This window comes from Varroa destructor, unplaced genomic scaffold, assembly GCF_002443255.2.
Source record: "Varroa destructor unplaced genomic scaffold, Vdes_3.0 BEIS01000006.1, whole genome shotgun sequence".
Classification (NCBI taxonomy): Eukaryota; Metazoa; Arthropoda; class Arachnida; order Mesostigmata; family Varroidae; genus Varroa; species Varroa destructor.
In genome coordinates, this window is record NW_019211459.1 from 25,668,112 (window position 1) to 25,691,845 (window position 23,734).

The 23,734-nt window shown below is 43.8% G+C and overlaps 1 protein-coding gene and 1 long non-coding RNA gene across 10 annotated transcripts in view; one reads left to right on the forward strand and one right to left on the reverse strand.

The window, feature by feature from the left end:
- The first annotated feature begins 1,543 nt into the window (after positions 1 to 1,543).
- LOC147755025 (uncharacterized) lies at positions 1,544 to 21,544 on the forward strand. Of its 2 annotated transcripts, none has more exons than XR_015330525.1 (2): positions 1,544 to 2,652; positions 11,027 to 21,544. It is a non-coding gene; the product is annotated as an uncharacterized LOC147755025 (long non-coding RNA). The 2 variants fall into 2 exon arrangements; XR_015330526.1 differs by lacking the exon at positions 1,544 to 2,652 and adding an exon at positions 10,681 to 10,717.
- Positions 16,195 to 23,734, reverse strand: part of LOC111253463 (E3 ubiquitin-protein ligase AMFR-like) — a 60,736-nt gene continuing 53,196 nt past the window's right edge. For all 8 annotated transcript variants that reach the window (XM_086993451.1, XM_086993453.1, XM_022812858.2 and 5 more), the window contains 5 exons: positions 23,078 to 23,210; positions 22,455 to 22,690; positions 21,068 to 21,401; positions 20,629 to 20,822; positions 16,195 to 20,006 (listed from right to left, as the gene is read on the reverse strand). In XM_086993451.1, coding sequence (XP_086849577.1) covers positions 19,970 to 20,006; positions 20,629 to 20,822; positions 21,068 to 21,401; positions 22,455 to 22,690; positions 23,078 to 23,210 — 934 coding nt within the window. In that variant the 3' untranslated portion in view covers positions 16,195 to 19,969. The remainder of the gene's footprint in view (positions 20,007 to 20,628; positions 20,823 to 21,067; positions 21,402 to 22,454; positions 22,691 to 23,077; positions 23,211 to 23,734) is intronic.

A 23,734-nucleotide genomic window follows, 5' to 3' on the forward strand; every position in this document is an offset into this window, starting at 1 on the left:
GACTGAAGGTAATCATAAAAAAATTTTATATTCTTTTTAATTTTGGACACGTGTGGCCGCGAAAGGAGTTGCACCGAACTGTACAAGGCTTCTAAGATGCCTTTCATCAGGCATGCCTGCCACAACGTTTAACGACAACACCAGTCGAAAACTTAAACGTCGAATTATATATCGAAATTTTGGTTCTGATTATGGAAGTTAGCCTACACTTTTGTTTTCAAAATTGATTGCAAATATAATGTAAGGTAACATATAAAAAAAATTTAAGTATAATAATGTATTGGATTATTTTATATATTAGGTTGTGAATTTTTAAAAGTAGACATTTTTGTCGATGATTCGCAATATAGTTTTGTATAAAAGAACGCGCGAATTTCTGAGCCCAATGTGAGGTACGAACGTTTTGGGTTTGCGCATCGAGAATAATGATGAGAGGGTGCAGTGGGGCCTTCTACGGTGGTTGAAGACGCGTTTCTAAACATAGCACATGCATAAAACTGGGTTGCACCATTCCTAGATCTAATATGTGCATCAATGCTCGTTGCAGAGGTGCCTGCCGTAGGTCATTGTAAAACGTAAAGTTCGTGTAGCAATCTTTTTTGACTGTCCTGCTTATTAGTAAAAAGTACGTTGACTTGGTTGGAGGTCCAGATGCTATTTAAGGCAACGTCCAGCTGATCGTAGTTGAAAAGAGGTTCATCGAGCGAAATGGAGTCATCAAGTATTCGCCCTGAACCTTAAAAATGGTCATGACGAAACAACGACCTAGAGAAATATTGACGTAGTGGAAGAGAGTAAATACTTTCCAGTAGCTCGAAGATGTGCCCGCGAACTCTTCGCGTGGCAATGAGTTTAGGGCGCAATTCATAAACAACGAACCTACTTCCGTTGCAGAGTTTGGCAGGTCAAGGTGGGCATGAGGATGGGAGGCGATCGATTGTTTGCACAAAGAGTATGAGGTAAGTCGGGCGACTTTAAGACCCTCAAAGAGGTCTATCGTAAACAACGTTAGGCAGGTACCGCTTAAAGTTTTATTGCATTCGTTCCACTTGGTTTGAAGGTGTATGGCAGATAGATTTTTTTGTCAATCATTTCGTGAATTATAGATTTACCTTATTTGATTAATTCATTTCACACCCAGTTTATCTTATACTATAGTTTACCCCAGTCACCCTGCGTCATCTGACCCGTTATATTTTTGTAATGCTTTTATCGGTCTGATTTAATAAAGTGTCCTTGAAGCATCATAGGGCAGATAGATTGCGCAGTTCAGGTGGCTTGTTTTTCGACCTTTCGTTGGTTGCGCAGCACAATATTGACATATTGTAACTCGGGCTGATAGACGTAGTTTAACCAGTATTGTTGTCCGCCGCTTTAAAGGAAAGCCGGTTCTTCCGTTACGGCCGAAAGTAATCGTGGGATAGGATTGATGTTCCGTGAGGAAAAAACAGCCCAATTCATGGCTGAAAAAAGCCCTGGAAAGCGGGTTTGTCCAACCCAAAACGTCCACTGTATATGGACGTTTTGTGTTGGCCGCTTTCTAAAACTTCGTTTAGTGTGCAATAAATAAGTCAATAGGTAAGATTATCGCTTCAATACAGATGAAACAAGATGTATTTAATAGCAAGACAAATACATGGCGAAACCCGCGGATGGTGTTCTAGGTTCTACTTCTGCTATTGGATAGTCCTTATGCTGAACATACTGAGATTTATATCCCCAAAAATAATATAAATACCTTCTTTTTAAATCTGTTGTTTTCGAAACATACAAGCCCTCCTTCTTGAGTACACTTTACCTTTTTTCTGGTACAAAACGATGTTCGTCTATTAAAAGAGAACTATAGTCATTTTCTTTTCCTATTTGAATTCTCGAAGCCCTGAAATTGTCTTTTCTTCTATATTGAAAGTACATATTTACATATGTATAGCGCCCATTCACCAACCCTTTTCAGTCACCACGTTTTTCCGAGTGAGATTCGATTTTAGATACTTTCCCTCACCAAATCACACCTAGCACGATTTAAAAATGGCGCCTTTGCTGAGCCTTTGGTACTGCCTATAGATGACGCTGCGGTCATAATTTCTATTTTTCAAAGACATCGCAGTAAATCATTGAATTTTCACCATCCCATCATTCAGTATTTCTCCAGTCGATACGATAAGACGACTTGCGCTACACTCCTCCTAATTCGGTCGTTTGTGCTTGCAAAGTCCAGCTAAGTCGGTGTCCTGACGGACCTCATTCATAGCTCGGAAGTGCCGCCTCACCCTGGCGCCGTCGTGTGGGTATCCCTCCGCCGGCGCCACCGCCGTTGGGCCACTCCGCGTGTCGGCAGCGGCCTCTTCGCTAACAGCCCGGTCAAGTCGCTTCTTCGCCGTGTCCGATAGCTAGCCCTGTCGAGTCCATTGCGCTTACGCTGACCTTTTTCCGTCAAGCAGTGATCACACGGTCGTTTTTAGGGTACTGACTCGTTCGTCGATACGGAATGTTGTGTCACCAAACTTAGTTATCCAGAAGCGTTCTTTACACTCATCCGCATATTCCAACATCACCGTGCAACGCCTTCAGAACATCTTATCCACCTGTTGCATTTCTATTGGATTCATTCGCTAACAACCAACAAGCCAAGCGATCGTGCTCTCGCTCGAGGTAGGTGCCTTGTTCAAACAACCAAACTATGAAACTGAGTCCGATTCACGTTTTGTTTAGCGATCCATGCTCGGGGCCGGATATACGCTACGTGTTAGAAATCAAACAACGCAACGTCAAGCACTGACAGATAATTGTTGGGGACGAACCGACTGTTGCTGTGCGGTAAGGCTGGTGTGGCGGTTTGTTTGGCGTTTGCTCTTCTGAAATGATGCTACAACGAAGGCTTGTCTCTCCTGCCGGTCACATAAGCAGCTTCTCAGCCACCACCTATTGTCTTACGTGATTTTAAACGATCGTTTGGCCATCCCGCTGTGTGTGAATGTACCAGTGGTGGCCGATTCAGTAAGTGGCGTCTGCATCATGCCGTCACCGTGTCGTTTACCTAGTACCTAAACGTACGCGTCTTACTATCTTGGACATTTGTGAGGCTGCCGCAGTTGCAGCTTTTTAGCTGTCGATCACGTTTGAGTCGTCATCGCCCCTTTCAAATAGCAGGAGAGTTTTAACACGATTTCGTCCACCCAGAAAACATTTTAGCCAGAAAAAAAAAACTAGCTTACTTTAAGAAAACGCTTTGTGTTATATTTCGAAGTTTCGTGGCGCATCGGATTCGACCCGGAACAGTCCGGCGTAAGCCAACCCGATTTTCCTAGAGTGGATAGGACGACAATACCGTAATGTTGTTCTTTTTTCTTTGGTCGTTGGTGCCGCCGCTGCTGTTGCTGCTATTACCAATGGCGATACGGCTCGTCCAATGGCTGGCAACCTTCTTTCGCCAGTTGGTGTCGCTTTTTGTCGATTGGCAATTGTGTCGCAAGACATCGTCGATCGTACTTGAGCTGCCCATTAAAGAATCGACGCTTGCACTCCGCGCCATTCTATTGACCGCCCGAACACCAATGGCCAAACAGCTTCAATTTACACAGCAAGTTTGAACGTGAACCTCTGTTTCTGTCGTTTACCGTCGTCATTTCTGATTTCTCGCCGCTTGCACCGTTTTTCGCAGAAGAGGAACGCCTTCGATCGATGTGTGCTGGCTAGCCCATATCTGGCGAATGGCAGTAGCTTCTGCTGCCGCAGCAGCTGCTGTCGTTGTGTAAGCACCAGCACCAGCAACAGCACAACGATCAGAAGCGTCAATGGCAACAATCAACGAACGCAAAAAGCAAACAATGACTGTTTCACTGATGCTGCCGAGGCCATCGGTTCAGCAGAGGCACGTTGATCTCGACGGATATGAAAATCATCCGACGGTAGCGGTCTAATTCGTTTCTTGTTGCCTGTTTACCGTTGGTTTGAGCAAGATTTTGCGAACTCTGTCAGCCGCTTCCTTATTTCTATATATGTCCGTAGGCACGTTAGCTAGTAACTGGTCTAGTGTCTTATAGTTTCGTTAAGCACCCTTTTGTTAGTTCATAATAGTCGTACAAGTCGTGTACGTGCATATACGTATATATAGCATCGTGGTGCCAACCATCCATAACGAAAAGCTGTTGCTCTACAATCCCATGGCTGTTAGTGTAGGTCTAGTGGTGATAGTGGCGGATAGGGCCGCCGCCCCAGCAAAAACAACCGCCCGCAGTTGATGTTGGAGCCTGGTCGCTGCTGTTCGCTCGGTGACTGCTTGTCGGGCGCTCGTTCCTTGGCGTGGGGTCGACGGCAGCAAAGCCCCGCCTTGGCGTCCAGCGCTGGACGGACGCTGGCCGTTCGGCCATCTCTGTCGATACTCCCGCTGGCGCTGCTGCCGCCGCCATCACCCGTCCATGCGAGTGCGTGTTGCTCGTCTGCGCTCGTGCTCGCTACTGCTGCTTCTGTTGCTGTTAATACGACGGCTGTGGTTGGTAATCGCGGTGTTGGTCCAGAGTTTTGTTTGCTACTGGAGACTATCCATCCACCCATTGGCCCGTGCGCTGCCTACTTCGGCCGTTGGCTGACTGGCCTTACTATGGCCCGGCGGGCCACGACGATTCAGTTCCACCATTACTGGACGCGCTGCCATCGCTGGCGTTGCTGCGACCACTGTGGATGCTGCTACCTGAGCGTTATTATTACGTCGCAGCAGCATTGTGTTGCTGTGATGATACTACAATTAGCTCTTCGTGACTCGCAGCGGAGACCGCTGGCGCTCATTCCAGCTTTCGGATTAGGATGAAGATCGACCTAGCCGAGTTACGAGTCCTCCAACGCTGAAGAGATGCCACGGCTGAAGCTGTCATCTATCACCAGCCACGCTGCTCTGCCAGCGCCAGTAAAAGTAAAAGGAGCGAAATTGGCAGCTCTGACCGCTGCTCCTGTAACAAACCACCATCTCGCATCGCGATCTCATGATCTTCCGATCATCACCGTCAACCATCGCAGCTTCTTGCATTGTCGATCTATCATTCCTCATATACGGCGTACTCCTCTGGTGATGATCACTGTCGCTGTTATAGGTGTAATTCCTACAAGATGGACTGATAGAGCTAATGGCTGTGTAGACAGAGCGACAGACAAACAGAAAAACAGATAGGTAAATACATTACACGTTGCCGCAATACATCGCGTAGCAGGCGGCGGCAGTGACGGCAATTAATAAGTGGACAACGGCCAGTAAAACATGGAGGCAGGCGAGGTAGAAACATGACGTCGTCTACGCAGCATCTCTGCCGATAGATGCACATCTGCAACGGCTGGTAGTCGAGGGCAGGCACGCGGGCGGGCGACGGTGGCGGCAGTGGCTAAAGATGTCTAGAACAAAAAATTCTACATTGTCGTCTAAGAAGTACAGAAATGCAAAATCAAAAGCAGTTGCTTTAACGAAAAGTAACAGGGATACCTGTTGCACCTGCTGCGGAAAACTAAAGAAAGACCAATGCGTCCCAGCTTTTCAACTTCAAGCAGAGAACAAAGAGTGAAAAATTAGGTAGCACTAATATTTGGCAGCTCACTGCTTCGTGTAAAGTAAGCGGCCATTTGCGCTTGGACGAAACGGAAGACTAGCGATTCATTGCATGAGGCTGGGGCAGCGTTGTGCACAGATTTCCGCAATGTTTCTTATTTCATCTAGCATTTTTTCTCTTCCGACAGAAACTAACTCTCCATTTTAGCTTCGCTGTCAAATCGTCCGTATGATGGGAGCAAGCCAGCACGCCATCATCATTGAAGGACCAATGGCAACTTTACGAATGAAGCCCTGTTCAAGACGACGTTAGCTGATAGATATGGACATGGACAGGTCGACAATTCGTCTTGTCTGTGCTCGCGCGACTACGTCCCAACTTTCGGTTGGCGTCAGCAAGTGCATTGTCCTCAAGACCTGCTACTTAACAGAAAGCACTTCTTTGTCTACTGCTATTTAACTTACTTCTTTTCGTTGCCGTAATCCACTGAAAGCTTGACCCCAACTAGCACAACTATTACTCACGGTGACCCTCTACACTTATGCGCTTAATGTGCGAGTGTTTTATCGTGTATATATATAAATATATGCTGTCATGTGTTGTCTGTTTCTATCAGTAACTTTCGGCCACTGCACGCTCCCCAGCTGCTACTTCATCTCTCTTTAGTTGTCCTTCGCCCCTGATGTGTCGTCGTTGCCTCTCTCATAGTACGATTCGTTGTGATGTTCCTGCTTCTGATGCAGTTGCTGCAGCAGACACATCTGCTGTGTCTCTACCGGCAACAAAAGCTGTAGTCAAAGGTGAAGCACCAGTTTTCATTTGGCAGTGAGAGCACGTTGTCGGAGCTGCTCGACCCCGCTTTGCTGGAGTGGTAGTGACTGACCCGTGCAGCGTATTGTGCCACTGCATCTCTTCGTGTGATTCAGTTCAGGGGGTGGACGGTCGAGCGCACGCCATTGGCGACGCATTGTCTGTCATCGTTCGTTGCTCGTTGTTCGTAGCCTGTTACGGTTTGTGTTCTCGTCTATGTTGTACGTGTGTTGCGCGTATGTATGTGTAACAGTGGGCCGTGAGAGTGCTGTTCTTCTCTTCTGTGCTTTGTTTCGTGTCTGAATGTGTGTGTGTGTGTGTGTGTGTGTGAACGGCTGTGTATATTTGTGGCTGTGACTGCGTGTTATATTCACGGGTCATTGTCTATGAACGGCACGGCAGTCAGTAGTAGGCACGAGTTGCTGCCGCAATCACCACGCCGGAGCTGCTGGTTGCGGCTTCAACTACGCTGGCGGCGCTGAAACTTCGGCGATTTCAGCGACATCATCATGAAGTGCGGCCAGTGGCAATCGGACCTGTTCGGGTTGGATCTGCTACAGCAGATATGGCTAGCACGCTGCTGCTGGTGCTGATGCCGCCCATGATGGTGTGCCCGTGAGTGAGTGCTTGTTGTTGTTGCTGTTGTTGTTATTGTAAGTCCCTTTCTTCTTATGTTCTGGCTGCTTCACTGGCGAAACAGCAGCTTGCAGCTTCGCCAGTCATTTGATAGCGGCTGTCGGCCTACCTGGCTCGCTCGTTCTTTCGCTAGCCGGCGAACTTCTGCGATGTCATGGCCGTGTCGTCGCCAGAAGTGTAGAAATTGGCCGAAGAGGGACTGACTCGATGCAGACGCACACATACAGAAACACACACGCCCAAGCAGGGCATCGACGCATCGGCTCACACACGTACAGGAGCGACCTGCTTCTGAGCGGAGCCAAACGGACGAAGGCTCCTCCACTTTGCTTTGAACGGCAGCAAGTCGTTTGCTTCGTCGGTCCGCTTGTTAGAACTCATGGTGGCGATGACCACGCCGGCTGTGGTGATGTACGGCAAAGAGGGCTGTTTCAACTGCTGCTGGTGCTAGTGGCGCCGTTCCTGTTGTTGGTTCCTGTGTTGTGTCAACTTTCAAAAAAAGATGGACAAACAGCGAAGCTTGGCTTTAACTTCCCACCTCGCCGCCTCCACCGCTCGTCAAGCAGAAGCAATGTTCGTCAGCCGTAGCCCGATGTAGCGAAAACCAGCTCGCTGCCCCGGTCAGCCCCTCCCTAAAGCGCAACTAGCTTTTCTGGTTGCGGAGGGTAGCATGCGTCTTGCGACCTGTTGTTTGAAACAACAGTTTCCCCCGGAGAATGCGACAACATACACTGAGGATCCCAGCGTATCATTCGCGACAGGGACAGCGCGTTCTTGTTAATTGTGCTTGTGGCCTAAATGTTTTGTTTCTTTTTTGTTGTTGCCGTTATTGCCCAGTTAGGGTACCGCTCTTACTGTAGTCGCTGCTGCTTCTGTAACGTTCGTTCGTTCGTTCGTTCGTCTCGGCCCTGTGTTGTTAGCGCCAGTTTTGGTCGGCCTAATGTCAAGATGTGGTTTCACATCTGTGTAATTGTTCAGGCGTAACGACAAACAACACTGCTGCCATATAATCGTTTTATTATACATAGGTATACATCACATAACTGGATGTTCGCTGATTGTTGTTGGAACACTGTGTCCCGCAATAAGTGGTGTGTATCAGTGGTGAGTAGGAACGTGCTATGGTGACAAAGTGCAGTCGCAATCTCCCGCTTACATTTTTTTGTAAACAGGATTGAGTAACCAAGATATCGCGGAATTACTTATAGGGTGCAATGTGTAGCTAATTATAAGGCTCTGATGTTGTGGATCGTGCCTTTGTTTGTCAACGGATCTAAGAAAAAAAAAAACTCCCGCAGAAGCAGGTCTATGGATTCCTAATCAAACGATTCTAGCCCAGATTTCGGGGCGCACCAGTTTTAGGTCGCCGGATGCTCCGGGGACACGCTAACGTAACTCCCGGCTGCCCACTATTCGTTATTGTGGAAGAAGACCTGGTTGCCGAACGTCGATAATGCGTCAGCAGCTCTCGAAATAGTGGTTTCTCGTTCGATGAGTGTCGGTTTGGTGAATGTGTCATTCAGGTCATGACTAGATCAACACTCATCTACAGAGAGCCATTCTCTGCGCGCTCTCTTTTATCATCAATGTGTCGAGATACACTTCACTCTGTGAGCAGCTGCTAGTGATCGGATTTCCCCATCAACTCAGCTGAGGTAAGTTATTATTCCCAACGCTGTGCGGGTACAAAGCATCCCGAACGACGTGATTTCGATCCGCCCTGCCAACTCACATGCCAACTAATCCAACGAATAAGCGCTGTACCTTCAAAGTATTTCCACACACGATAATCAGAAAGCGTTTGTGATACGATCGAGCTTACGTTTTTGTGTCCGTCTTTAGTAAACGCTTACGCTTGAGGCCGATTCGGTCCAATTCTGCTTGATCGTTAAAAAAGTCGACTGTTATTGCGAAAATGTGCATGCCAAACCTGTGCTCATGTGGCTTGTGTGTAAATATTGGAAGTTTTAATATTTACGAAGTACGCTGTAAGACGCATCGTATCACTGTAGCCATCTCCATTCGTTTCGTATCGATAAATGTAGAGCAGGTGCTCCGGCGACGAAAGCCAGCCAGTTACCGAACCAAGATACCCACCGACCAATCCACTCCAATACCTATACGTAGTTCTAGTCAAAAAATCAGATCTGCATAGTTGTGTTCCCTTTATATATTTGCTTTTTTATCTATAGTTTGCCAATTAGGTCGGAATTCTTTTTTTAATTAAAATTCGCCCTGTTCTTTTCTAACTTCATTACAGTGCTGGCTGTTGTTCTCCGAACGGACATGGAATGGTTCGATCCTTTTTTGCCTGTTGGTGTGTGTGCATTGAGGTTTGCTTGCCTGCCTGGGTTCGCATGTCTGCCTATTTGTCCCCTCCCCGCATGTTATTTATCTCCTGTATTATGAAGTCGGTATCGAGAAGTGCATTCTATGCTAGCAGCTATGCTAATGTCGCAACTGGGCTCGCTGCCGACTACTGTCGTTCCGCTGTGACACTTGCTGGTCCCGAAGACTACTGCTGTTGATGTTGCATATCCCAGACTGGCAGATTGGTCTATCTATCTTATGTCTGGTTTGACATAAGAGTGCACAGCAGGCCACAACAGACAGACAGATGGGCAGACGGACAGACGGACGGACGGACGGACGGGCGGGCGGTCACTAGTGGGTCTTTGTTCGTTACCTGGACCGTTGATGCCGGTCACATGACAGCGTTACCGCGCCGTTTGTTGTTTCTATATTCGGTATAAGAGTGAGCGCTAGCGGCAGCAGCAGAAACAGAAATAGTAGTGGAGTGACGGTAGCAATGATAGTTGATGCTTGGTGCATAGTGGTTGCCAGTTGGTAGGTCGGCGAGTTGACTGGGCCAAAATGGTCCAAGACCGGCCAGGCCCCGTTTGACTGGCGCTGCTGGTATCCATCGGTTCGTGCTGGCTTCGCTTCGTTGAATGTACCTCTCCCCGGTTCCCCAGCTGCCTTATTGATTCGGTCATGAGTTGCTACTGCTTAGTAAAGGCCTGGGACAAACAGATGGGATGAGGCCGATGGGGTTGGAAATCTACTACAACTTCCTGCAACCTGTTGCTGTTGAGTCGTTTTGTCGTCTTAGTTCTATAATGGTCGGCGTCCTTGTCGTCTGTTGCCGAAATTCTCTTAGTCCTTTTGTTGATATGGCTCTTGGTGATATTGGCACTGGTGTTAGCCTGTTTTATATCGTGGTGCTAATTGCTTTCCCGGTGCCTGTTTGCTTCCGGAAGATTGGACTATGTGCGAACGTAGACATGCAGATAGATGTAACGCGCGTGCGATCGTGGACTATGGGTCGATTGTTCTCGTTGTTAATACTGACTGCTGCGATTAGGACGTCGTGCTGAGCCTGGGATCGAGCCTCATTGGCACTGCGAGCCGTATAGCAACGATGATTCAGGAAACTATCGACACAAACAATGGATACAATAACAACAGCTACGTGCGAACAAGGTGCTGGTGAAAGTAATAATAAAATGAAGATTACGAAGACCTGAAAAAAAGCTACGAAGATCGAGAAAGACATTCGTCTTGCTCTGAGCTAATAAACGCTCAGTGCGACAGTAAAAGCAAACGTAACAGGAAAAAAGCAGCCCAGTTGATGAGTGTATGCCTAGTGCATTTAACATTTGAGTACAATGACTAGATTTACACTCATCCACGGGGTATTGCCGTGAACGACGACAACGCATCTGTGAACGTTACTGGTAACTGCAAGCAACTCAACAGTTTAGGCTCCGGAAAAATAACATACGTATTTTTGTTTATCTACCACTATATATATATATATATATATATATATATATATATATATATATACATATATATATTAATATGTATATATAATCTATATTCATAAACAGCCCTGTTTAATGCATCGAAAAACTTATCGATTATTTTTTCACGAGCACTAGCTCAACTGATTCTACAATTATTAGCATTACACAACTGACCGATAATTCAGCTCAATAACGTATCTCGCGTCACAAAAAAGCTCGATTTCTGCCGTTTTAAAGTGAACTCGTCCGGACACCGTTGTTCGTGCGTTTGCTGATAGACAATCTCTGCTCTTGGCGGTTCAACGGTCGTTGGCGCCGTGACTGCCACAGCGTCTGTTGCTGCTGCTGCTGGGCTCTTCAAGGTGCCGCCAGGATAGTCGGCCATTGTGATTGTGAGTGTTCTATTCATCCTTTTATTTTTGGCGTGCTTTCATCTTCGTGGACTTTCTTCTTCCACCTTTTTTCTTTGCCTTCTCGTCTAAATTTTGTTTGTTCAGTTTCGTTCATTGTCGCTTAACCGGCTCTGCCCCTTCGTCCTTACCCGTTTGCACCAGTCCTAACGTTGGCATCGCCTACAGAACAGTGTCTCGTTGTTTTCTCGCGCCGGCTAGAGCAGCCGCGGTGGCGACGGCTGCAGCGGATCCAGCAGCAGTAATTCCAGCGGTCATATCAGGAGCAGAAGGAAGCAAGAAACCAGCGACCGGCGGAAAAACTTGTACGGCGGTTAGTGGCTTCGTTTTATTTCGGGAGGCGACGTTGTCGGACGAAGCCAAAAAAAGGCGGCGGTGACGGTTGCTGTTTCTATTGCCGAGAAGGGTCGCTCCGTGCTTTTCAGCGTTCGTTCCTCCACTCGCCGTCGCGTGCATATTTAGTTGTACCCTACTAGAGGAGAACGGTGGCGATGGCGCACACGCCGACGACAACGGCAGCAGTCATTATACAAGCAGCATTCGAGCCAACCGTGGTTACAACAGCAACCGCATCAAAATCGGTCCCGCTTTCCACATGTCACAATGAGACACAACTGCCGTGCTCCGATTTGCTTTAGCTATCACTAGCAGCAAAAGCGGCAGCGCCAGCAGCTCTTCTGGGAAGCACTGGAGCGCCGAGGCTCTTGGCCAGTATCGTCAGCGTCGCTGTCGTTCCGAGAGTTCTGGGTTCTCGTCGTCCGTCGCTTTGTGCTGGCCGATGGGCAGCAGCAATGCGTCGACGTCGTACGTATAATAAAGCCGTCGACATGCTGCCGCTGTCTCTTCTTGGGAATACTAATAGTAGTGCGGAACTGTGTGTAGTCATTGGTTCGTTTATTACAGGCTTTGCTGGCTTCGGTGGCTGCAGCGTTAGAAGCGATTCTGCCGCGACCTCCTCTCCTCGATTTTCTTCTCAGTGCTGCTACAGCAGGATAGTCGCTGGCTACGCATCCACAGCATAACACACAGCAATGTATTACACAGACGATTCCGCCGTATCTACAAGCCATTGGGGCTAGCAGACTGAAGAGAGCCTTTTGCCAACTTCAATCTCAGGTGAATGCTGCTGCTGCTGCAGAGATACTGCAATAGTCTACAACCTATTTTTGTGTGTGAATTCGTCTTGTAGACGTCCTCCCCTAATATTGCTGCCACCGTGTGAACTGCCGTTGATGAGGATGATGGTGACGCCGGCAAAATAGTGCTGGAGTAGCGTCTTTTCCTGGTAGCGAGCTTTCTTTTACTTGATGATGACTCGACGCGACGCTAGCAACGGTGACAGACTCCATCAGGATTTGCTGGCACAGCCGTTCGCTGGGCCTTTTTTGCCATCGGCAGCAGCTAAGGAGCAGCTTCAACTTTAACCGTTGTTTGCTGTTCTGCCGAAGCATTGGCCATTACTACAAGTCGCCATTGTCGGTGGCATTATTTGCGGCTGTTGCCACCGTTGATGATTGTGCAATACCCCCAGCAACACCGACCGTCACAATGGTAAGATCGTTTTTGGCATCGGCGCGTCATATCGGCGCCATTTCAACGCTTTGCAGCGTGCGGTATTTCGCGCTCTTAACGGAAACTACCAGAACGCCATACTTGCCGCTGCTGTCATGTCAGCCTTCCAAAGCATTGGAGCACTTAACTCTTTCACTCACTGCTCCAACTGCTGGTACGAATACCATTCGTAAAGCATCGAATCGCGAATGCGTTCAGCTATTGCACTCGTGAGCACTCACTTATCATGATCATTGCGGTTCGTGATCGTAGTCGACGGCAAGGTGGTCGTGATACAATGACCACAATATAGACTCTATCCTATTCATGATTATAGTGACTATATAGCACGGCGGGACCGGTGGCTATTTCGGTAGTGGAATGCTGGAGTTTACCTTTATTTGACGCCAATAGTAGAATTTCTGCAGTGGACGAAGTGGCCGGCAAAGAGGTTTTTTTTCTCTTCTCCATCGATGTAGTTGCTGCTGCCTCCTGCTCTAGTAGCGACGTCATCATGAAAAGTGATCTTGAACTGCGGCTGCTTCATCTGTTGTTGAGCTGCGACGCGGTGACGCCATCATGTACCTAATGCCTACTATTTGTTTGAGCTGAATGTGTACAGTAACGAACCCCCTGGTCGTGTTGAGACCGTGCCTATAGTTGTGTATGTGTGGGCTGACGATCCTGCGCCTCGACAACAGCTCTATGTAACAATAGCAGCAGCCTCAGCACAGCAGTATTAAAACTAGCCATATCAACACATAAGTGTAACACAAACGTTGCTATGATTCTTCACTCAGTATAAGTCCCCTGGCGCCGAGTTTGCGCAGAATGAAACTAATTTTCCTGCTCCTTTATTGAAGACTATGATAAATCGAACCATATCAAGTTGCCCAGAGTGACGTTCCGACCTTCAGATATAGCGCGGGCTGGCGACTACTCCATCGCTTAGCTCATTCGTCGATGAGCGTCAGGGTCGGAGTTAGCGACAGCAGAAACAACAGCAGTAGCGACGAAGTCGAATCTCGGCATTTGTTGATCTTGACTTTCTACCGCTGCAGTTCAGTCTTTGTCGTCAATAACGGCGTTAACTTGCATCCACCAAACCTTTTGGATTGCCGATGACTGACTGTTCGTGACTTGACTGTGCTTGTCGACCTGACACGCACAGAACGCCGACAGTGACAGATCGACGGATAAATGGGCCCCGTAATATGGTACGGTCGAACGGACGGATATGGCCAGGTGTGGGTCGATTTGTGTGCGCGCTTCTAAGTACCTGAGTGCGTCCGCATTTGTGTCAGACTGTGCGTTGTGATGACAACAGTCAGTACGAATTAGACTTGACCCTATCATTTACGCCATTTCGAATACTACGCGGCACGAATATTTCGAATACTACGGCAGTTTTCGTTCACTGAGCTAACCAAAAGTTCTTCACTTTTGGCTACTAGAAAATTAACTTTACTAAGCAATTAGAGCTTGTACGAATATAAATTCATATTGTGTGATTCCAAGTAGCGTTCTTGACCACTGGAGAATAATAACAGCGTGGTAAAATAATATGTTCAGCTTGACTACAGAGCGCAGCTTCTAACTCGGGTCAGCTGAGTATTGACTTGTGCGTAGTTCAAATGTGTTTGTTGTGGGTCAGAGTAAAATTCACACAAATTTTATTGAGATTCAGCACAAAACAGGGACACTTTGCAGATGTAAGCATCTTCGGAGAATAGTATAAGCTTTGCTTCTACGACAATGGCTTATAATGTTTTGTTTTTAATTCGAGTATTATCAGACATCATATACTCACGTGGTAAATTACAATGTAGTGCATAAACAATATACTGTTTAAGCATTATATTATCCTTGCTTACCCTTTCGGTTATTTAGCTTCGTGTTGAGAGGTGTGCAGTAGCCTTTGGGGAGCCCCAGTAGGAAAATATTGTTTTACTCAACCATATGAAGGCGGAAATTAGACATATTATCGGCAAGCAAAATTTTCACATTAAATGCTCAGAATATCTGGATTAAACTATTGTACGTCTATATTACTTGTGTTATGAATGCTCCAATCAGTCAGTCTGCCACAGCGCCATACAACGGTATAAATTAATAGTATCTTGATACATACACATTTAAAAACAGTATGACATCGAACTGCGTATATAAATAATATACGAGTAAAAAGGAGTACAATGAAAAGCTCTATATTCGGTTAATAAACATCTGAAAATGAGAGCGCTATTTCGACCACCCGTTGAGTAAGTGGTCTGTCGCGAAGCTCCTATGGCTCTAGTTAACAATCCAGCAGCGAAAAATGTACATGCGTTTACGTTAAAGGCCTACTCATCGAAAGTATTCATTAAGATCCAAAATAAATAAATGGCTAGAGAGACTTTTGGTGTCCTCTGGAGAACCTTAATGCCTAAAGTGGTTAATTAAGCATTAAATTAAATTAAAAAAAAAAACATTAAATTTTACCAAACAATTAGGCGGAGTCAGCGCGAGTATAATGAATGCATGCAATCTCTAGCAGCGGGCGCTTTGCCGAGAAATGCTATAGGGCCATTCGTTTGTTCAAAATTACTAGAAAGAGCTGCTGTTTGACATATCTGAGAACGTATAGGTAAATTCTTGAATTGAAGAGAAACAGATCTTGATAATTATCTTTAGAAGACGTTAAATACCAACAAGTGGTGTCGGCTCTCAAATGAACTCGACGATCTCCACTTAATGATAGACTGAATTTACCAAACCCGAGCCGAAGGGTCGGAACCTTTATATTGCCCACCTGAAGTACATAGACTACGTTTATGTTTCCGCCCACTGCTATAATTTCTAGATATAGGTAGTTTTTTTCTGCCTTGTAGAATTACTGTAGGCACAAAGAATAGGTGTATTAGCAATTTTTTGGGTACGTGTGAAGTTTATTAATGTATATTTCCAGGTGGCTAGTTAATTGTGGATTAGGGCTCTTTTAGGTTTGTCTCTGTCAGCGTAAGGAAGACAGACTTTTTTTTAATTGTTTTCTAGGGAACAGTAGAAATTACCGCTGAGAGTTTTGGTTCGCATGTATACATTTACTTGCAGAGACCGAATTTCATTAAATACTATATTAATATAATAAGAATCAACGTTTAAATAGTAATAAAGCGGATGCAATAAGAAATTTTGAGTAAAACAATTTGGAATTTCCACATAGGTCAACTATAGTTTTTTTGTTCCTTTTTTCGATCCTTTAAAAAAACGTAAGTTGGTTTTAGACTGTGAAGGAACTGTAGCTATTTCTATAATGTGCAAACTGAACGTAAAAGAATCCATCCGATACTAAACTACAGGAGAGAGTAACCAGTGTCTCACCTTTATTTCAGAGAGCATTAAGCAACTGTTTAGAAGATATGCTATTAATTAGAATAAAACATACAATAATGACACGTTATAACGAAAAAATAAAAAGAGTCGTATTTTAATAGCTAGTAGCGAGATCTGTCATGCGTTATATATAAGCAAGCCTCATGGTGCTGCAGGATATTTTGCGGTGTATAAATAATACGACTGAGTTTATTAATCTACATAATATATAATTATGTATTAAAAAGATATCTGTTTTGTCGTCAACATTCCACTGGTTATGCGTACTTAGATTGATTTCAATAAATTGCACTTTCCATCGGGTTTTTAATAATCAACATTTATCTTTATGGTAAATATTTAAATCTGCACTTAAATTTAGTGCAATTGTATAATTCTAAATGTACATTTTCACTTCCTGCATAGAGAAAACTATACGACGATATTGCGCGACTGCGTTGCAAAGCAGAACTTCTACATGTAAGTGTACGTATTAAGCGAAGCTTCATGCAGTCTGATGAAATCTTTCCATTATACTGTAAGTCTTTTGCCTCATAGGTCTGTTCCTCTGTTACACACACACATATATATATATATATATATATATATATATATATATATAAGAAAGATACAAGTTAAATGAAAAAGTTCAGAATTTTTCAAGGGACTATACTGAACATGTCTCCGAGATTATACCATAAAATAGAAACTATGACAATGACCTAAGTATAGGTAAAGATCGCGCGAGTATCTTTCCATTTACTTCAAATGCGTAATAGAAAAGCAGTACAATCAAATAACGATTGTTCGTTTTGGGTACGTTCAGGTGTTTTGAACACGGAGTGCATTGTATACCTAAACGCTTATTATGACATATATATATATATGTCATACTCAACTCATGTCAACTTAAAAAAATTCAACAATCAGAAATTTAGATATTAGAAAAACACTTTTGTGTAATTATATAGTGTACCTAAATGTAAAGACAATTACTTATATTTTTTTAACCGAGACCAAAGCTTCTCCTAAAGCCCTAGAACTTCCCTGGAGTCTATCATAACTTGATTCAAAATCCCTTGCTTTTTTTCGTTTGGCTTATTGCGATTTTAAATATCCCATTCATATCATTTTGTTATAAAACGACCCAGCTAGCGGCAATGACGTATCCCGAGTGTTGTTTGGCTTTGTGTGAAGCACTGTTCAGGAAGGATCGGCGTTTTATGCGAAGGCGGATACAATTATGCGCGGAAAGAGTTTTTTTCTATCTTTCAAAGCACGTTCTATGACTAAGACAATGTAAATGAGCCATCCGTCCCTACAGTGCTAGCTTGGAACATAAGTAACGGCAGCTTTCTAAACAAAAAATGCAGCATTTTGCTTGAATTATGGCAACAGATTATATGTATCCGCTGTCACGCCCTTCTCCTATTTCTCAACAAATTTATTCCGCCTTACCTAGTTGTCCAAAATTGGGGTTTTGAAGAACCCGTCCAAGCAAGCTTTGAAATTTTATACTCTATCAAACGTTTATTTATGAATTTAATTTGCCATTAATCGGAAAAGCTGGTTATATTTTTGTGCGAGCTCTGGATATATAGTTGATATAAGATAACTACCTACCTAAGTTTTTCCAGGGCAGTTTCCAGGCGCCGTTTGGCACTGTCTTGGAGAAAGTGCCTTTGTGAGGCTTTTTCGGAGTCAATAGCATCACAAATCATATGTGCCTTATCTAGGATTTTTTAGTCTGAACTACTCGTCTTACCAAACGTAAGTCAGAGTCGTTTTAGGATGAAGATGTCTTTTTACGAAGAAGACCCTAAGCTTTTTAGAGCTTTCAGTTTCTTTCTCTATTTCACATTGACGTAAAGATTTGCTAGCCGGTACGATTGTTTGTAGAAATCCGTCTTTGTAGCTGCGTGTCGTCCTCTGTCGGGTGCGATTTTGAGCAACAATGTTTTCCGGTGTTTTTCGTTCTCTTCATGGCGCATCTAAAGTTTTTTTGCAAATCTTATAAATTCAATGTGCCTGTAAATAGTTTGGCTAGACTTCATCACATCAGTCGATTCACGATCCTTTAAATCGCCCTCAGCGGCTCAAAAGAAGGCGGACTTAGGGGCAGTGTATCCTTTAGTTCCCAAATACGATTACTGAATTTGGCAAGCTTCTTTCGAACCGTCCTCTTTTCGTACATGGATTCTACAGCATAGAGTGAACCGGTATTCCACACAGCCTGTGCAGCTTTTTAATTCGAGCAAATATTCGAAGCATTAACCATTATGAACTAATACTAACCTAAGCCAAACTTCCAATCTTCACCCATTTATGACAAGTTGTGCTTAATGTATGAGATACGTTACACGCCGAAGCTCGAACGAAAGAGGGTGATGATAGCTCCATAGGTAGAGGCTCCGGCTACTTGAAATAGAGCGCGAAGCAGACGGCTTACCAAATGTGCAGTATTTAATATCTATTATGCAGTATTTAATATCTATTACGAAATAAGACGTTTTTCCGTCATTTACTCGAAGAAATGCTCCAAAAGCAGCCGCTCTAACGAAAAAAGGCAAATAAAACACATTTTTTTTACCTTTAAAGCATTCTCGTTAAATTATATTTATTTAATGAACGCATCGTTTTTTTGCTATGCAATCGCCATATATACAGTTTTAGTTCATCCATATATACATTGTCAGCAATGGAATAGAAAACCATCGCCAATTTATACTCTAACCTTCACTGTATTATCACAATAAAATGGCTTTATTATAGCCTGTATACACCGGTAATAATAACCAAACGGAAGTGAGAAAGTGGTCAGGAAAGCTGGACCCGTTTGCAATTCGTGCTGGGCCGAGAGAAAGCGGATCTCTTCCATCATCGAAGTTTTAGGGACTTAGTAATAATAACATGTTTCCACATGTTTGCAATCGCGTTCACTTGTTCTACGTTACAGATACTGGAGGGTTAACGTCTTGGAGTAATGGAAACAGTCGCACCTAGCTACACTCAACTAGGGTACGACAGTGGATTCCAGGTGGTTAGAACCTAGCAAAAGGCATCAGTTTGCAAGATATGCACTCCATTATATACTATAGTATAAATAGTGGAGTCCTTTTAATATGTTGTGTCTCCTGCGTAAAACCCATTTGGTCAGTCGTACCTAACAATTTCTTCATTGTTACACAAGCAAAAATGTTAGGAAACAAGCTATGATCTTTGTGTAATTGTGATTCCATTAATTAGTTTGTTTACCTAATTAGAGTGCACCATTATCATGCGTTTACATATTGAGAATGCTTTCTTAAGAATAGAATTTTTGTCTAAGCGTGTGTCGGTACTTGCCAATGCAGAATCTTAAAGTGACGATTGGATGAGGGGTGCTACACGCTAGTACTGGGTTCGATGAGGCAGGAAGTGTTGCCAAATACAGTTAGTTGTTGAAAAATGTCTTGGTTCTTGTCGAACACAATACATACATTTTTAACTAATTTCTTTTTTTTTACCATATTATAACGACGACGTTCTGTCAAACCTCATAGATGATCTTTTCACAATTCGGTTTCGCTTTCGAGTTATGGTCGGGGGACCGAACTCGAGCGCAATCTTAATTCTTCTCTTATCACGCTTAGTTTTGATATTCAACGTTACACTAACGTCAAATTCGCATCTTGCTCGTTGAACTCGCTAGACCAATTTATAGGTGTTCGGCTGCCTGATGGGACAAAGCTTTTTCAAGTTCCTTTCTTGTACGCGGTCGGCAACAGGGATTTGAGGCATAAGGAACTCGGACATTTGAGCTGGGTGGATTTTGACCATCACTTCATGTTGTTATGACTATACTTTTGCTGTGCATGGAATACCTTTACTAAGCCAACTGGACGGGCTCACCTGATGGATTCCGTCTGCAGGAAAGACAGGAAAAAAACTATTTTATATTGCAACTTAAGTAAACAATAAGTTGCGCGGCGTTGTTTAAGGGAGCGGAACAACACATAATTTTAGAAGATTAACGCGCTTGATCTCGTACAGACACTCTAATTTTTCAGTTTAAGTGACTACTTTCTAAAATTTTATGTTGTTAGAAAAGTTTGCGTGGATAATATGTCTGGTTGAAAACTATAATGCGCCATATGTAGAGGCCAAGGCTAGAGAAATAGTATTTAGATAGGACATAACTGAATAGTATGAGTATCTCGGAAAATATGTGCATATACAGTCTTGCGGATAATAGAAGAGAACTAGTAAAATTTTCTCGCAAGACTGTACTAGCCCACGTACAACGGATACTCCTGATTACAAATTTGCCTTGAGCAATGTGTGAGTTAGAGATTATACAAAAAATCGCGCAGTTTATAAAATTCTGGAGTCATTTTTGCTCATGTACGCAATAATTATAGTTAAAAAAAGCTCGGCGCGCCGCTTGTATTACACTAAAATACACGTTTCTCAAGTAATATGAAACCCTTTGCTCAATGTTTGAACATTTTTCTGTAATAAATTTACTAACGAGAACCATATGTTCACCTTTGTCCTAGGATAGGCGTAGCAATGAGATCTTGTGTTGGCAGCACTTCAGTCCAATCCTGTTCAGTCTCCTCGGCATCTGGCATTTCCGGCGTTGGCCGGAAAACATCTCCAGAAGAAGATGTGTTTGTCTGCTGCTGATCCTTGAGATCTCCTTCGTCGCTCGGGTCAGTGACATCGACTGACAACTGAAGCTGGAAATCGTACATAGGAAAATTAAAATTTACATATTTGAAGCCGTTATTACTCCTGGGAGTTGACTTTTATAGCACCTGAAGGCCAACAAAATTGTAGTCAATCATGTTATATTTGTCACATCAAACACTGATGCCCATATGCATGCGATCTGTACAGAACAAAATTAGCATGAAAGTTTACGTGAAATCAATGGACGCCGTAAAAAGAAAAAAAATATTAAGTTAAAAGTCATGTGTTATACCATAGCAGTTGGATCCTCCGGTGGCAGAGTCGAATGAGACACCTCGACGGACACCGATGGCAGCCAGCTAAGGAAGCGTGGCCCGTTGAAGTGAAATACGTGCGCAGACGTCGTTACCGCGCGCTCCAACACAGCTGCTCCCTCCACACTTAAAGGGACATTGTTATTGTTGTTTATCAATTGGGCAGCTGCAGTTGCTGTCAGAACATTCGTTACTGGTACAGCAGGAGGCAGGATTAGGTTTTCTTTCGTCGGTGAAAGTGGATCGATATCCAGTTGAAGTCTACAGGTGGGACAAGTCGTGTCCTGCTCTAGCCATGATCGTAAACACGAACTTGAAAAAAGTTAAGCGAGACCACAAATACATGATTGAAAAAATTTTGAAGATACAGCTACTTTTTGACGGAAGTTCAATAAACATCAGTTGCCTTGAAAAGACGTTAGAATCGTCTAGGCAATACCATCCGTGAGCAAATATTTAACGTAAAGTTTTTATATTAATATGAGTCGACGCGGTGATTTGAACAAGTAGCCTTCTGATTGAAGCGGGTCAGGGCCCGGTCGGTTGAGGCCGGTCTATGATTTACTACAAATACTATACAATTTGCTAGTACCTAGTATAATTACGAAGACACTTTGGGTTAAAACCGACAGTATTAATGTTAATCAAGCTGAAATACAGTTAGCTTTCCAGAAATCTTTAGGAGGAAGACTTCATCAATTTCGAAAGTGCATTTATTTCTAGGTCTGCTGACTTTATCAACAACTTCGTTAAATATCGGATGCTTGGTTTGTAGCAGATATGCAAAAGACATAGAAATACATAGAGATGTAAGAACAAAGAACAGTACTAAGGAAATGGTGAACATGGTGCTCAAGGATAGGAAGAACTGGGCCAAGGTCACGGCCTTCTTCAACGAAATGATAAAAAGTAAAGAACAACTAGAAAGGAAGAGGCGTAAGAGAATAGTGGAAGGGCACACTCGAAACAATCGTGGGCCTAACGCGCAACAATCGCATCCAGAGGTATTACAGAGTGCACGGCCTCCCTCGAGAGCTAGAGAAAATGTTCAAGAGGAAGGCCAAAATGGAGGATGGACTGGAACGGCTCAAAGAGAAGGAAGATGAAATGACCGTTCCTGCAAGCCATGGTTTCGAAGTGATATCAAAAATATACCGAGCCATGGCCCAAGCGGATAAAGGGGTCCAGGGTTTAGTGGGTGAGAGTCCCACAGTACCGGACTTAAAGCAGACTTGCCCTGCCTATGCCCGGTCTGCATAATGCATTTGCCTTTAACCTCCAAAAAAAAAAAAAAGATATGCAAAAGACAACACTTTACAATTAAACGATGCAAACTTTAATTGCAGACGGGGAGTTCGTGCTTACTCGTGGAAGATGTGAGAACATGGTAGGAGCCTTGCAGTAAGCATGCTCTCCCAGCAAATAGCACAAGGATCGACGAGTTGCTCGGATGTTGCAGACGGATACAGTTCAGCCAAGCGCATTGAAATACGGGCGAAATGTCGGTGTTTATGGAGACGCTTTTTGAGCTCTGTGAACGTTGCGTGGAGACGCATCGAGATTGCCACCGATGCCATCGACACCAAGATGTTGCCGAATATCTGAAAATACATAGTTGACCCGTTAATAAATTTACTACTATCGTTAGTGATTATTTTGTGCATGGTTTCTCTTCCCCTAGTGCGAATCTCGGGTGTTACGGCACCTCGCTAAGCAATGGAACAAGCTTCTCGCCGCCCTAAGAATCAACAGCAAATTCATATATATTAACATTTTACAATTTTTAACTATATAATAATGTAAAAATATAATATTCACAAAAATTCAAAAGACGTTTTTTCAAGGTTTCTCTTTCGATCAAAATTCAATGTTTCGTTTATCGCTGTGAGCCAGCCATCTGAAGCAATGCTTAATCGCAGTACCAGGTACGGAAATGTATTACAGTCAAAAAGTTTAGGGTTAACGCTTCAGGCGATTTCTTTACGCACCAACATATGTAGGTCGTGGGCAAAATCAATGGCTAAGGAGGCAAGCTGAAACAGGAGCTCTGAGAAGTATGCAAACTCGGCCCGATTGTCCCATCCTCGATCGTTGTAAACGTCCCATTGGTGCACTGAGTACCTGGAAAGCATCATTGCAAAGTAGAATTTATTCTTTTTATTATAGTTAACGGACGAACGAGTTTTAGGCACTTATTTGCTATCTACTGGCGTATAACGCTTATTATAATCATGTCTAAACTATAACTACCTTCAAATGAAGATCTACCTTTTTGGGTTTATAGTTCATCCCAAAGTAGAACTAGTCCTGTGAAGTTCTGTAAAGCTGCCAGGGCGAAACGAATAAAATGAATGCTCTCTTCTTGGAATCCCAGAACACCGTAAGGACTGATTTAATTAAATTAAATCTCAGGAAAATAACACAACCGAATAATAGTCACTTCAAGATAATTCGTGTTTAGTAACTTACATTTTTATAAAGATAGTCATCGGTAATTGTGATCCGAAAAAACATACAAAGTAAAATATCACCTTGTGTTTGTGATCAAATTGTTCACTTAAATGAAGGAACATTTAACTTGAAAATCAACAAGTACAGTTGCGCAAGACGTTTTAGCACCGTTGGGCTTATTCTTAACATCAGAG